This window comes from Vombatus ursinus, unplaced genomic scaffold (genome assembly GCF_900497805.2).
Source record: "Vombatus ursinus unplaced genomic scaffold, bare-nosed wombat genome assembly UNPS02014779.1, whole genome shotgun sequence".
In the NCBI taxonomy this organism is placed as follows: Eukaryota; Metazoa; Chordata; class Mammalia; order Diprotodontia; family Vombatidae; genus Vombatus; species Vombatus ursinus.
The window spans coordinates 22,960,157-22,973,063 of NW_020954557.1; the positions used below are offsets into that span (position 1 = coordinate 22,960,157).

Below are 12,907 nucleotides of genomic sequence, written 5' to 3' on the forward strand. Positions count from 1 at the left end.
TGTTGGCCACAAAGAAGAGATGAGAAAATATACTTTCTTTGAGAACCATTTCTCCACCTTTTTAAATTGTCATCATTTTTTCAAGAACCTACTTAGATCCTATCTTCCTCCTTGGAACCTTCCTTGCCTTTTAAAGCCCATAATGATTTCCCCATTCTCTGGAATCTTATACCACTTTTTGTGTCCCTTAATCTTGTACTGCCTTGCACTGTTAGAAAGTTAATCTGCAGAAAACAAAAGGAACTTAATAAATGAAATGCTTATTGAAGAAGTTCACAACCTATTATGATTGGTCCTTCCAATGTTAGTAAGGTTTCTTATTTGTTAGCTTAGTAGTACTTACAAACCTACTTCCTGGTCTCCTTCAAGAGAAGAGGCAGGCTTCAATCATTGATTTCAGTATCTATCTGAACTATTCAGCTCCACATTCTAAGGACAAGTCACTAAGTATTATTAAGTACTTACTAAGTGCCATGCACTGTGCTTAATGCTGGGTATACAGATACAAGTAAAAGACAGCCCCTTCCCTCAAGGAGCTTACATTCTGACAGGGGAAGAGAGTATATAAAAAAGAGCTGAAAAGGGAGGGAGGATACCCATGTAGGGCCATGGTGGCAAAATCGGAGAGTGAGGAACAGAGCCAGGAGAGGGATAAAGGGTGACAGGCCTGAAAAGTTCCTCAATATAGAGGTTCTGGGAGGCACTCACCATTTGGAAGAGGACACTTCAAAGGGTAAGAAGGAGGAGGGGTGTGTGTGTGTATATAGATTTTTGCTAACTCCCCATTTAACTCTCCTGTTTCATTTGGATGAAGCATATCCATCTATATGTACAATCTAGTCATGGATTTCAACACACCAGGTCTCAGTTATACCTATGAGCTCAGATTTTCATTAAGATGTATTTCCTCTTGCTTGTTGACTAAATTTTTATGACATTTATGGACATTATGTGGAAATTTAAAGTGTGAATTTTGCTAATGGCCCCTTGGATTTCATTTCTTGTGAACTTCCTGATGTCTCAGTCATTGTTCTCTCTTCCTTGAAGCTTGTTGGATAAATATAGGCAGTTTTCTCCTTCATGTATCCTTTTTATTTTAGAGGCCTTTTGATTAGGGTTTGCAAGATATCAGACAAATACATTTTTTTCCAGCCTTTGTTACAATGCTCCTTTGGTGAGATTTTTTTTTCTAAAAGTTTTAAACTATTTAGTTTGAAAAATATGCTTTCAAAATTATTCTTGTACTAAGAGAGAAGGTAAGGTTTGATGAATCCAGACTTTCAGGGTTTTTTTGTTTTTGTTTTTAAATAGTATTTTTCCCCCATTTACATGTCAAGAATATTTCTAGCATTCATTTTTATAAGATTTTGAGTTCTAAATTTTTCGCTCTCCCTCTCATCCCCTCTTCTGAAAATGGTAGGCAGTTTGATGTAGTTTATACATGTGCTATCATGTAAAAATATTTCCATATTAGTCACAATTGTAAAAGACAAAACAACAAAAGGAAAAAAAAAACATGAGAGAATAAAGTAAGTGGAAAAAAATAGGCTACAATCTGCAATTCAAAGTCCATCAGTTCTTTATCTGGATAGCATTTTCCTTTGTACTATCTTGGATCATCGTGTTGCTGAGAAAACCTGAGCCATTCATGGTTGATCATCACACAGTGTTGCTGATGCTAAGTACAATGTTTACCTGGTTCTGCTCATTTCACTTTGCATCAGTTCGTACAAGTCTTTCCAGGTTTTTCTGAAATCTGCCTGTTCATCATTTCTTATTGCAAAATAGTACTTCAGTACATTCACATACCGTAGTCTATTCAGTCATTCCCCAATTGATGAGTATCCCCCCAATTTCCTATTTTTACCACCATGAAAAGGGCTGCTATATTGCACATGTAGGTCTTTTCCCCTTTTTTATGATCTCTTTGGGATACAGACCTAGTAGTAGCATTGCTGGATCAAAGGCTATGCACAGTTTGGTTGCCCCTTGGACATAGTTCCAAGTTGTTCCACAGGATGGCTGGCTCATTTCACAACCAGACTTTCAGTTTTGAGGTCTTATAATTTGATATGATAAACTCATGACCATTTTTCTCTCAGAACAGGTGGGATTATTCCTTCAGTTGCACAGCAACTTCACAGAGAAAACATTGAAAAAATAGTGAAGAAAACGCTTTGTGCCAGTGGAGTCACCCCAAATGAACTCTCAGCAATTGCAACTACTGTAAAACCAGGACTTGCTCTAAGCCTGGGAGTAGGCTTGGAATATAGCTTACAACTGGTAAACCAGTACAAGAAGCCTTTCATTCCTGTTCATCACATGGAAGCACATGCACTTACTATTAGAATAACTAATAAAGTGGATTTTCCTTTCTTAGTTCTTTTGGTCTCTGGGGGTCACTGTTTACTGGCCATAGTTCAAGGTATTTCAGATTTTCTTCTGCTCGGAAAATCATTAGATATAGCACCGGGTGACATGCTTGACAAGGTAAGAGTTAATCTATGAATTCATTTCTTTTTGTTTTGGAGGCAGCTAGGTGGTACAGTGGAGAGAAGTCAGGAAGACCAGAGTTCAAATGTAGATTCAGATACTTAATTGTGTGACTCTGGACAAGTCACTTAATCTCTGTTTTCCTCATTTGTAAAATGGGGATAATGATGGCACATACCTCCCAGAGTTGTTGTGAGGATCAAAAGAGATAATAATTATAAAGTGCTTAGCACAGTGCCTGGCACTTAGCAAATGCTGTATAAATGTTAGCTATTTTTATTATTGTGTGTGTGTATGTGTATGTTTTCAGCATAGCACATAGTAAGTATTTAATAAATGTGTGTTTCAGTACCTGTGAGTTTCAATTATAGGTAAAGTAATTCCAATGTTACCATTCAATTCAATATTTTTAATAATCTCAATTAGGTAGAATAGTTCATAAAGACTGTATCTACAGTAAGAGATCAAATTGGAAATTAAGTATAGGATGGAACTTTGTGTTATGAGGAAATTTTTTTAGTATAGCTTCTAGAAATCTAAAATAGACTTTTTTTTACTTTTTATGTATTTTATGTATTTTTGTGTATTTTATGTATTTTTTTCTTTTATGTATCACTCTAGTTTTAAAGAGTTTTCAAAACCTTTGAGATTTAAAGTTGTACATTGAGATGAATATACTTGAAAATTTCAAAAATATTTAAAATTATCCTTCTTAGTAGGTTTCACTCCTAAAGACCTATTATTGGTGGTTGCAGGAACTCATTTCCTTCTGTCTTATTATTAAAGGACATATCATAGAATCATAGATTCAGAGGTGAAAGGAGTTTCGGAGGCCATGAAATTCCACCACCTCCCATGTTACAGGTGAAGAATCCAAGGCTCAGGGAGAGAGTGATTTGTCCAATGTCATGTGGGTAGGAAACAGCAAAGCTGGTATTTGAACCTAAGTCCTTTGAGTCCCCAGTTCTTTCTGTTATACTGGGCTCAAATCTTCCCTCTCCTAAAAAAAAAAAACCAAAAACTTTCATTTGCTCCTACCATCCCTCTTGCTCTCATCCTATAGCTCCTTTCTTCATAGCCAAACTCCTAGAAAAACTACTGGTGTTTGTTGCTTACAGTTCCTTTCCACTTCAGTTCTTGGCCCTTTGCTTTCTGATTTCCCAGGTCACCAGTCAACTGAAATTGCTAATGACCTCAGCTGATAAGTTTGATGACCTTTTCTTAGTCTTTAGCCTTTCTTAACCTCTTCATGTTTTGACAACTGTTGACTGTCCTTTTCTTCTGGTGACTTTTGACCACTACTACCATCCATCCCCATTTAGTACTATACTCCTGAAAAGGGAGCATCTGTGGACTGCTCAACTCCACATGTCTGTGAATCCCAAGATACTTTCTTCCTTGGCCACCCCTTCTATGTATGTGTTACCTCTATCTATGAGGAGGTTAAGCTCCTTGAGGGAGACTGTCTCACTTATACATTAGTATTACCAGCACTAGCATAATGTTTGGCACAGAATAAACATTTAATAAATGTATTCATGCTTAATTACTTGTCTAACTACTCCTCAGTCTCATTTACAGGATTATTATTGATGTTCTGGCCCTTAAAAATGGGCATCCATAAAGGTTCTTTTCTAGACCCTGTTCTTTTTCTATACCTTCTCTGTGATCTTACTAGCTCCTGTGAGTTTTATTCTCATTGCTTTATAGATGTGGTAAAGTAGAACAGGCCGTGGTTCTTGGGTCACAGGAGTTCAAATCCTGCTGTTGATGATTACTTACTACCTATGTAACCCTTGGACTCGATGACCTCTCAAGACTTTCAGCTAGGTGGTTCAGTAGATAGAGCACTGGACCTGGAGTCAGAAAGACCTGAGTTCAAATGTGGTTTCAGGCACTTATTTACTAGCTATGTGCCCTTGGGCAAGTCACTTTACCTGCATCTTTCTAGGTTTCTTCAATTGTAAAACAGAAATAATAACACCTCTCTTCCAGGGTTGTTATGAGGATCAAATGAAATAATATTTGTAAAACACTTAGCCCAGTGTCTGGCACATAGTAGGTACTTAATACTTATTTCCTTCCCTTCTTCCTGTCTAGAAACCTTCAGTGGCTCACTCTAGGATACAAAACAAACTCCTCGACTTAACCTCAAAAACCATATATAATCTGCTTCCAGCTTGCCTTTCTAGATTTATTTTACTGTGTTCTCACATTTCCTTGCTGTTCCCAGACTTAGCATTTTATCTTTCCCTTCCCTCCCTTTTTCCAGGCTGTCTCTCATGCCTTAATGTACTCCTCCCTTATCTCACAGAATCCCTTCTTTTAGTCAAGGCTCAGCTGGGGTACCACTTACAGTGCCTTCTGTGATCCCTATCATTATTTATATTTTCAAGTTATCATGCATATAGTCATCTGTTACCTTGTTGTATCTTCCCAGGAGAAATGAACGTCTAGCCTATATGTGTATGTCCAGGGCCAAATACAGTGGCTTGCACATAGTAGGTGTTTTTAAAAGTATATTTTGGACTGGATTGGACACCAATCTAATGGCACAGTGTTGGATTTGGAGTCAAGAAGACCTAGGTTCAGATCCTGTCTCTGACTTGAGTTCACTGGCCATGGGCAAGAAGTTAACCTCTCTGTGCCTCATTTACTTATATGTAAAATGGAGATTAAAAATACCCATAGTACCAGCCTCACAGGGTTATTGTGAGACAGGAATAATATATGTAAAACATTTTGTAAAGTTCAAAGCACCATATAAAAGTCCACTATTCTAAAGTTCCTTATGAACTGTAATGTGCTGTTTGATCGTTGCGGAAATATAAAACCAAAGGGCACTTACTGTAGATAAAGTTCTTTGATTAAACTGGAGAAATGTTGGCATTAGAAAGTTGCAGATTTCTTTCTGTCCCTTAGAGCACTGTTAATCGTGGCAAAAGAGTGGTGGATGGTAACCCCACTGCTGTTTCTTAGGGTTAGGGAAGCAGTGATCTATCACTTCTATCTCCACTGTAGTTGAAAACAAAGAGGAGGGAAGGAGATTGTGAGCTTCTCTTTCTAAAATCCCCTGGTAAAATGGAGTGGTTTCATCAATTTAAAACTGACTAGCTCCTCCCCTCTCCCACCCCCCCCAACAAAGTGGAAGAGTAGAAGGAGGGTAATGAATATGAGGAATTTATTTTCTTTGGTTCCCAGATGCAACAGCCTCCATCTATTACAAGCCAGCCCCCTACTATGAATTGTACCTTTAGTGGCTACTAGCCACAATCTTACTTTTCAAAAAATTATGTTTTCATAATATAATATTCAGTAATAAATTTTGGTTTTTTTGTGTATAGCTTGAAAAATGTGAACCAATTATAATATCATGTCTTACAAAGCATTTTTTTTTCTTTGCTAGGTAGCAAGAAGACTTTCTTTAATAAAACACCCAGCGTACTCCACCATGAGTGGTGGCAAGGCTATAGAACATTTAGCCAAACAAGGAAATAGATTACATTTTGATTTTCAACATCCCCTGCATTACTGTAGAAATTGCGATTTTTCTTTTTCTGGACTTCAGACTGCTGTTGATAAAATAATAACACAAAAGGAAAAAGAGGAAGGTGTGTGTATAACAAAGTTGAATATATAATAAACCATCATGAAATAAACATTTAAAAATCACCGAACATTATTTTTGCAGGGATCGAGGAGGGACAGATCTTGTCCTGTGCTGCTGATATTGCTGCTGCAGTACAGCACACAGTAGCAAGCCACATTGCTAAACGAACACATCGTGCTATTCTGTTTTGCCAACAAAGAGGTTTCCTAACTCCTTCTAATGCTATATTGGTAAGCATTTACAACCTTTCTTATAAACAGTATTAGTAACACTTTGTTTTAATGTATAGCAAAGAACCAGATTCTCTTGCATACACATGAAGAAGAAAAGATCTTTGTAACCACGCGTATTAGTCTTACAAGACTAAACGTGCTTATATGAAGTGAAGAAGAAACCGTAGCATGTCCTGCCTTCAAGAGCACTGCAGCTTTGTTGGGCTTTTAATAATGAACTAAATAGTCCCCAGAGACCCTTAATTATTGTTCTAGGGTATGGAATATTGCAGGAATTGAAGGTGATTTGGGGAAGTTTTGTAGCAGAATAAAGGAAATTCAGCTTATTTTCATAACAAAATATTGGTGTGAGTGATTAATAAGTATTTTTGATGTGTACAATTTAATATGCAGTATTTTAGTGGGTAAAATACTATTAGCATCAACATTTTCTCATTGAATTCTATTCATCGCACATGTAATAACTTCACATAATACAGTTTGAAAAATGCTAGTTCATACTTATATTTTTGTGGTGGTTAATTTCAGTCTTTTAAATTCTTTCAGGTCGTATCTGGAGGTGTTGCAAGTAACTTATATATTCGAAGAACTTTGGAAATTGTAACAAGAGCAACAAATTGTGTTTTATTATGTCCTCCTGTCAAACTTTGCACAGATAATGGAATTATGATTGCATGGTGAGCAAATCAATATGTATTTTTATATTAGCCTTAAACCATAATTTTAGTTCTTTGGAAACATCTTATTATGTCTACTAGTAGTAAGCTGATAAGAGGGAATACTTTGTAGTAGAGAGGCTCTAAGATGAAAGATTTAAAATTGGAAAGAACATTATAGACCTGCACTCATATTACAGATGAGGTGGCCCTACTCTTTGCCAAGGCAAACCTGTCTACCAGAACAAGTGATAACCTTTCCATCCTGTCTCTTTCAGCAGAATGCTTCCTAAGTCTTCCCCACTCTCTCATTTACTCCCTCCCTGTTTCCCTGTTGCCTATAAACATGTCCATGTACCCCCTTCTAGGCTTCCCTGTTACTGTCCAGGGTACCACCATCCTCCAGGCCCCCAAGCATGCAAGCTAGATGTCATCTTTAACTCCTTACCATCTGTCACCCCCCAATATCAGATCTGTTGCCAAGGCCTTTCAATTTCTCAAATTAACAACATCTCTCAAACATACCCCTACCCCCTTTTCTCCTTTTCTTCCCCCTTTTCACCACCCCTGGTGGTGTTCTGTTGTAATCCACTCTTCACTTATGACCATCTCGGCAGATTTCTTAGCTTCCCTGGCTTCCTTCAAGTTCCAACTAATATCCCACCTTCTACAGGATGCTTTTCCCCATCCCTCTTAATTAATTCTAGGGCCTTCTCTCTATTGGTTATTTCCTATTTATTCTGTATGTAGCTTGTTTGTACATGCACACTCATTTTCTCCCCCACTAGAATGTAAGTTCCTTGAGGGAGGAACTGTTTTTTACATTTCTTTGTATCCCCAGAGCCTAGCACAGTGCTTGGTATATCGTAGATGTTTATTGACTGACTGAGTCTAGAGAGGTTAAAAAACTTGTAACACAGATAGTAGGTGACAGAAGTAGGATTGAGAATCAGGAAAATCTGCACTAGAGTCCTACTTCTGATATAGATGAGCTTTGTGACCATGGATAAATCACTTAACCCCTCTGCGCCCCAGGCAACTATCAAAAACTGTAAGTTATAGATAAATGTCAGTGAAGGAAGTTTCTGCACAGACAGTTTCCCACACTGATGAATTCACAATTCTAGAACACAAATTGTTTTTTCTTTAAATGTTTGAAGCATGTATTTTATTTCCATATATCTTCTTTAGGAATGGTATTGAGAGATTGCGTGCAGGACTGGGCATATTAGACAACACAGAAGGTATCCGATATGAACCGAAGTAAGTGGCACAATTCCTATTTCTTTTTCAAGCTATCTTCTAAATGCCACCGCACTAATTTAAACTTGTGATCTCAAGTTTTAATTGAAGTTCTATTAGTAATTAATGTTAATATAAATATGCAGGGAAACCACACATAATTCCTTTTGTTAGCTTCGATATGAAGGTGGTACTCTTCCAGGAAGTGTTTGACTATGACTGTCTAAGAAGTCAAGTCATAAAAGTTGAAAGAGATTATGAGTTACAAACTAGACAGAGTTCATGTATTGGAGCCAGGATAACAGTTCTTGAATATTTAAAGACTTAATAATGATAATATAATTTAGGCTTGTTGTGAACAATGTTTCAGTTTTTTAAAGTTGTGAAAAGGTGGCCATGATCGTATACAGCTGAAATGACTGAACAACAACAAGAAGTGGTTTGGTAGAGTCAGATATGCTCGCAGGCCAGCCCCCCAGCTAAGTAAACTCCTTGGTCCAATGGTATCTACCCAGGGCAGTGCTAAGGCTCGCTAAGCCATGGCAAGGGGACCTTGCTTTCTTTCTCTTTAGAGTAAGAGTAATCCCAGGCCTAGGTTACTGTGAGTTTGTTGTGCACATACTGGGCAAGAGGCTATTTTTTTGGGAGGCATTTAGCAGTTTCACATACCACCAAAGAGCAGGAACAGCCCTTTAGAAGCTGGGTCCACAGACGTTAAGTTCTGTCCTTGCTACCTCATCCTCCATCCCACTTGCCCTAAACTATTGATGGACATTTTGAACAGAGACCTATAATACCTTTCCCAATTAAGAGTCACTCCCTAGAATACAGCGAGAGGATACAACAGATTCAATCCTCAAACATAGTGGCATATATAACAAGTTGTTTATTAGCAACTCTTCTCTCCATTCCTCATTTCTAGCTCTAATGTACTTGAATAGTAAGAGACAGGCTAGAAGTTCTTCACAGAGTTGTTGTAATGAAAATACTTTATAACTCTGAAGCGTTATATAAAAGTGACCTGTTGTCACCAGTGATCACAAGTTGACATTTATAATAGGCAGCTGGTGGTACAGTAAATAGAGTGTATCACTTGGAATCTGGAAGACCTAAATTCAAATTCTGTCTTGGACACTTACTGTGTAACCTTGGGCAAGTCACTTGACCTCCATTTGCTTCAGTTTCCTCAACTGTAAAATGGGTATCATAATACTACCTACCTGATGAGATATTTGTGAACTGCTTAACACAGTGTCTGGCATATAATATATGGGCTATATATATGATCAAGTATACATTGTTGTTGTTTTTTTCTTTCACTCAGAAGGCCCCCATATTCACTTTCCTTTACTAATAATTCATTTGACTATATGGTATATTATGGGCTGTCTACTCTTTTTCTTTTCTACATAAGTAGGTTAGCTATTTCCATAAAAGACTGTTTTAAGAGAGTAATATGTCTGTTCAAGGACCACAATTTACCATGGATGGGAGAAAGATCCTTTATGTAGACTGCATCCTGCCATATCCTATAAACTGAGATTGCATATTGTTATAGGACCTGGTCTCCTGATTCATTTTAAATCCTGGGTAAAGTTCTGTCTCTAGCTCATGTAATATGACTGCTTGCTTTTTTATACCAGGGCTTGGTTCTAGTCCAGGCTTCACCTTAGGGAAACAGAAACCTGGGATCAACATCTCACCCAGGAGAACAAAGGACCATACATTTAAATTTCTGGAGGGGCCTCCAGAGATTATCTGGTTGAGCTCTTCAATTTTATAGAAAACTGAGGTCTAGAAAAGTTAAGAGACACTACCTCCCACCCCCAGTCTCTTAAAAGTAATAACAGATCTAGGAAATCAAAGCCTGTGACCCTAAATCCAAGTCTCATACCCCTTCTTGGATAGCTGTAGTGAGACTGTGGTGAACTAAAATAGGAAAAGTGTTTCTTGGAATCATTTGGGCAAGGGGAGATTAGGAGGAATAGGAAGATGATTAATGTGGTCTCTCTGAAGACTTCCAGATCTGTAACCTAGCAAGATTCAAAAGACCAGGTCTTTTCTTGTTCTGTGATCATCATTGTGGATCCTCTCTTCACCAGTACAAATATCAACCTAATCTATATGAATCTCTGAACTTACCAAAGTTATATAGTAATACTTTGCATTTTTTATAATACAGATGTCCTCTTGGAGTTGATATATCAAAACAAGTTGGAGAAGCTTCTATAAAAGTACCAAGTTTGAAGATTTGATACTTTATTTTCTTTAAGAAGAATTTTCTAAAGGTATTGATTCAATTTTTTATATGGATTTTTTATATACCATATTTGAGAAGATATAAAATTGTAAATATCCATTAAAGCTCTTTTTAAGTATTTTCATACTTTCCCTGTTATGTTCCTATATTTGACAGGTCAAACAGGACTTTAGGGAATCAAAATTTTGATAACAAAAAGCACACAAAATGTAAATACAACCAAAGAGATAGTAGCCTAATATTGTAGAAAAATATAGAGGAAGTTTCTTTCCTTCATTATATGAACACACTTAAGGGCTATAGGACACATGCACATATTCCCTTATGGCAAAGGAAGGGGTAAAGCCAAACAGGACGGCAGTAGTGAATCTCTCATGTGTTAATTTCATGTGATAGAGCCCTAACACCCTTCTTTTTTCTATTCAAAATCCAGATAATAAAGGCTACCCTACAACTAGATACATGTCTGTGTTGGTGGGCCTAAGCCTTGTTGGATGAGGGAGTGGACTATTGTGAGAATGTTGCTCTCTTAATGCCCAAGAAAACCTGTTACTGGTACCCTCACAAGATTAAGGTAGTTATAATATGAATGAATGAATACTTATTAAGTGCTTACCATATGCCAAGCACTAGGGATAGAAAAGTAAGATAGATTTTGTTCTCAGGGAGCTCATATTCTAAAAGGAGTAACATTTTATAAGACAGTTCATCTGCAAGTCTCTTATAAATACTAGATAGAAATGCTCAGTGTCCTTAGGCGGCAGCAGCAAGGCAGATGGTAATGCATCTTTACTGTCATTTCTATTGATAAAATGATATCCATTTCTGAAATTTCCATTTAACAGTGCTAAAGGCTTTGAGGGCCAGAATCTTCTTCACCAAGTCTTTAAAAATTGGGAGTTTTGATGAAGAGGAGCCTGCAGCTCCCATTGCTGGGTCAGGTCTCTACCAGGCATTGCTCCCCTAGACGATGGCAGTGGGCCAGGCTGGAAGCTAGGCTGGGAGGTGCTATTATTCTTGGGGCTTTTGTGCTCAGAGTGTTGGGCTTCTCCCCACCAGCATCTGAGTGGAGGTGAATGGTTGATGTGTTGGCAGTGGTTTGGCATTCATGGCATTCCACCTGCTTATTACTTCATCAGAGCATGTTGCTGCTGTTCTAGAACTCAGACCAAATCCAATTTATTTACTCTTATGTGAAAGGTTGCAAATCGGACATTTTATGTGATCAGATAACTAACAGGGTGGTTTAGTCTGTAACTACTTTCTTAAGTTACTTCTTTAGGCCTAAAACTTTAAACAGTAGTCATTATTACAACTAGTGATACGGCTTTACCTAATACAGAAAATATTAAAGTGGTTGAACGAAGTTTCCTTTTGCATGTGAAGATGGCACTCATTTCTAAGTTTTCCCAGTACTGATAGGTTTACATCGATCTGGTCACACTTTATCAAACAGTCCTTTCCCCATCCTGTTGCCCACCATAATCAGTGGCATATAGTTTTAAGAGGTGAAAATTTGGGGTACAATATGTGACTGTAAAACATGTTGTTTTTCTAATTGTGGTTAAAGTGACCTCTCTTGAAGGTTCACAGTTGTGTGTTTTTAGAATTTTGGGCTCAGATTTTTACAATCTAGCCAATAGCTCACAGATGCTCAGATTCCTTAAGAGTCTGGCTAATATGGCAGATCTTTAATAAACCTTGTCCCTGGTTGAAAAAGAAAAAAGAATTGTGGTCCTAAATCATCTGTGCAGTATTAGCAAGAAGTAGTACATTTTCTTTAGAAATGGAAAAAAATTATTGTGAGTAAAAACACGTAAAGAGTATTCATAAAGTCGTTATAAACTTTTAAATAATAATATGGGTTATAGACTTGCTACAGTATACATATGTGTATATAAGCCACTAGATGGCATAGTGAATAGAGTGCCCAACTTAGAGTCAGGAAATCCTGTGTTCAAATTCTGTTTCAGACACTTATTAACTGTGTGACCTTGGACAAGTCACTTAATGCCTCTCTGCTTCAATTTCCTCAATTGTAAAATGGGGATAATACTAGCACCTACCTTCCAGGGTTGTAAAGAGGATTAGATGACATTTGTATAATTCTTTGCAAACTTCCATGCTCTATTTAAATGCTATTATTATATTGCATTGAAAAGCAACCTTATTAATATTTAGGATGGCTACATTACATAATTGCATGTGATATATTATTTCATATCCTATGATAAACTAAAAAGATAGAGACAGTAGACAAGGTAAATGATGACTATTACTCAGAACTACTGAGTTCACTAGAATTTCTTCTTATTACCAGAAAGATGGTTTCTGTCATACCTATAATCTAAGTTAATGAAAGTTAAAAGATTTCTGTGTTAAAAGCATTAAAACTGTATGATGTATTTAGGAA

The 12,907-nt window shown here is 37.2% G+C and overlaps 1 protein-coding gene across 2 annotated transcripts in view; it reads left to right on the forward strand.

Moving 5' to 3' along the window:
• Positions 1 to 12,907, forward strand: part of OSGEPL1 (O-sialoglycoprotein endopeptidase like 1) — a 100,666-nt gene that overhangs the window by 15,225 nt on the left and 72,534 nt on the right. For both annotated transcript variants that reach the window (XM_027866062.1, XM_027866063.1), the window contains exons 3-8: positions 2,103 to 2,490; positions 5,900 to 6,104; positions 6,185 to 6,333; positions 6,883 to 7,013; positions 8,184 to 8,255; positions 10,417 to 10,522. In XM_027866062.1, coding sequence (XP_027721863.1) covers positions 2,103 to 2,490; positions 5,900 to 6,104; positions 6,185 to 6,333; positions 6,883 to 7,013; positions 8,184 to 8,255; positions 10,417 to 10,489 — 1,018 coding nt within the window. In that variant the 3' untranslated portion in view covers positions 10,490 to 10,522. The remainder of the gene's footprint in view (positions 1 to 2,102; positions 2,491 to 5,899; positions 6,105 to 6,184; positions 6,334 to 6,882; positions 7,014 to 8,183; positions 8,256 to 10,416; positions 10,523 to 12,907) is intronic.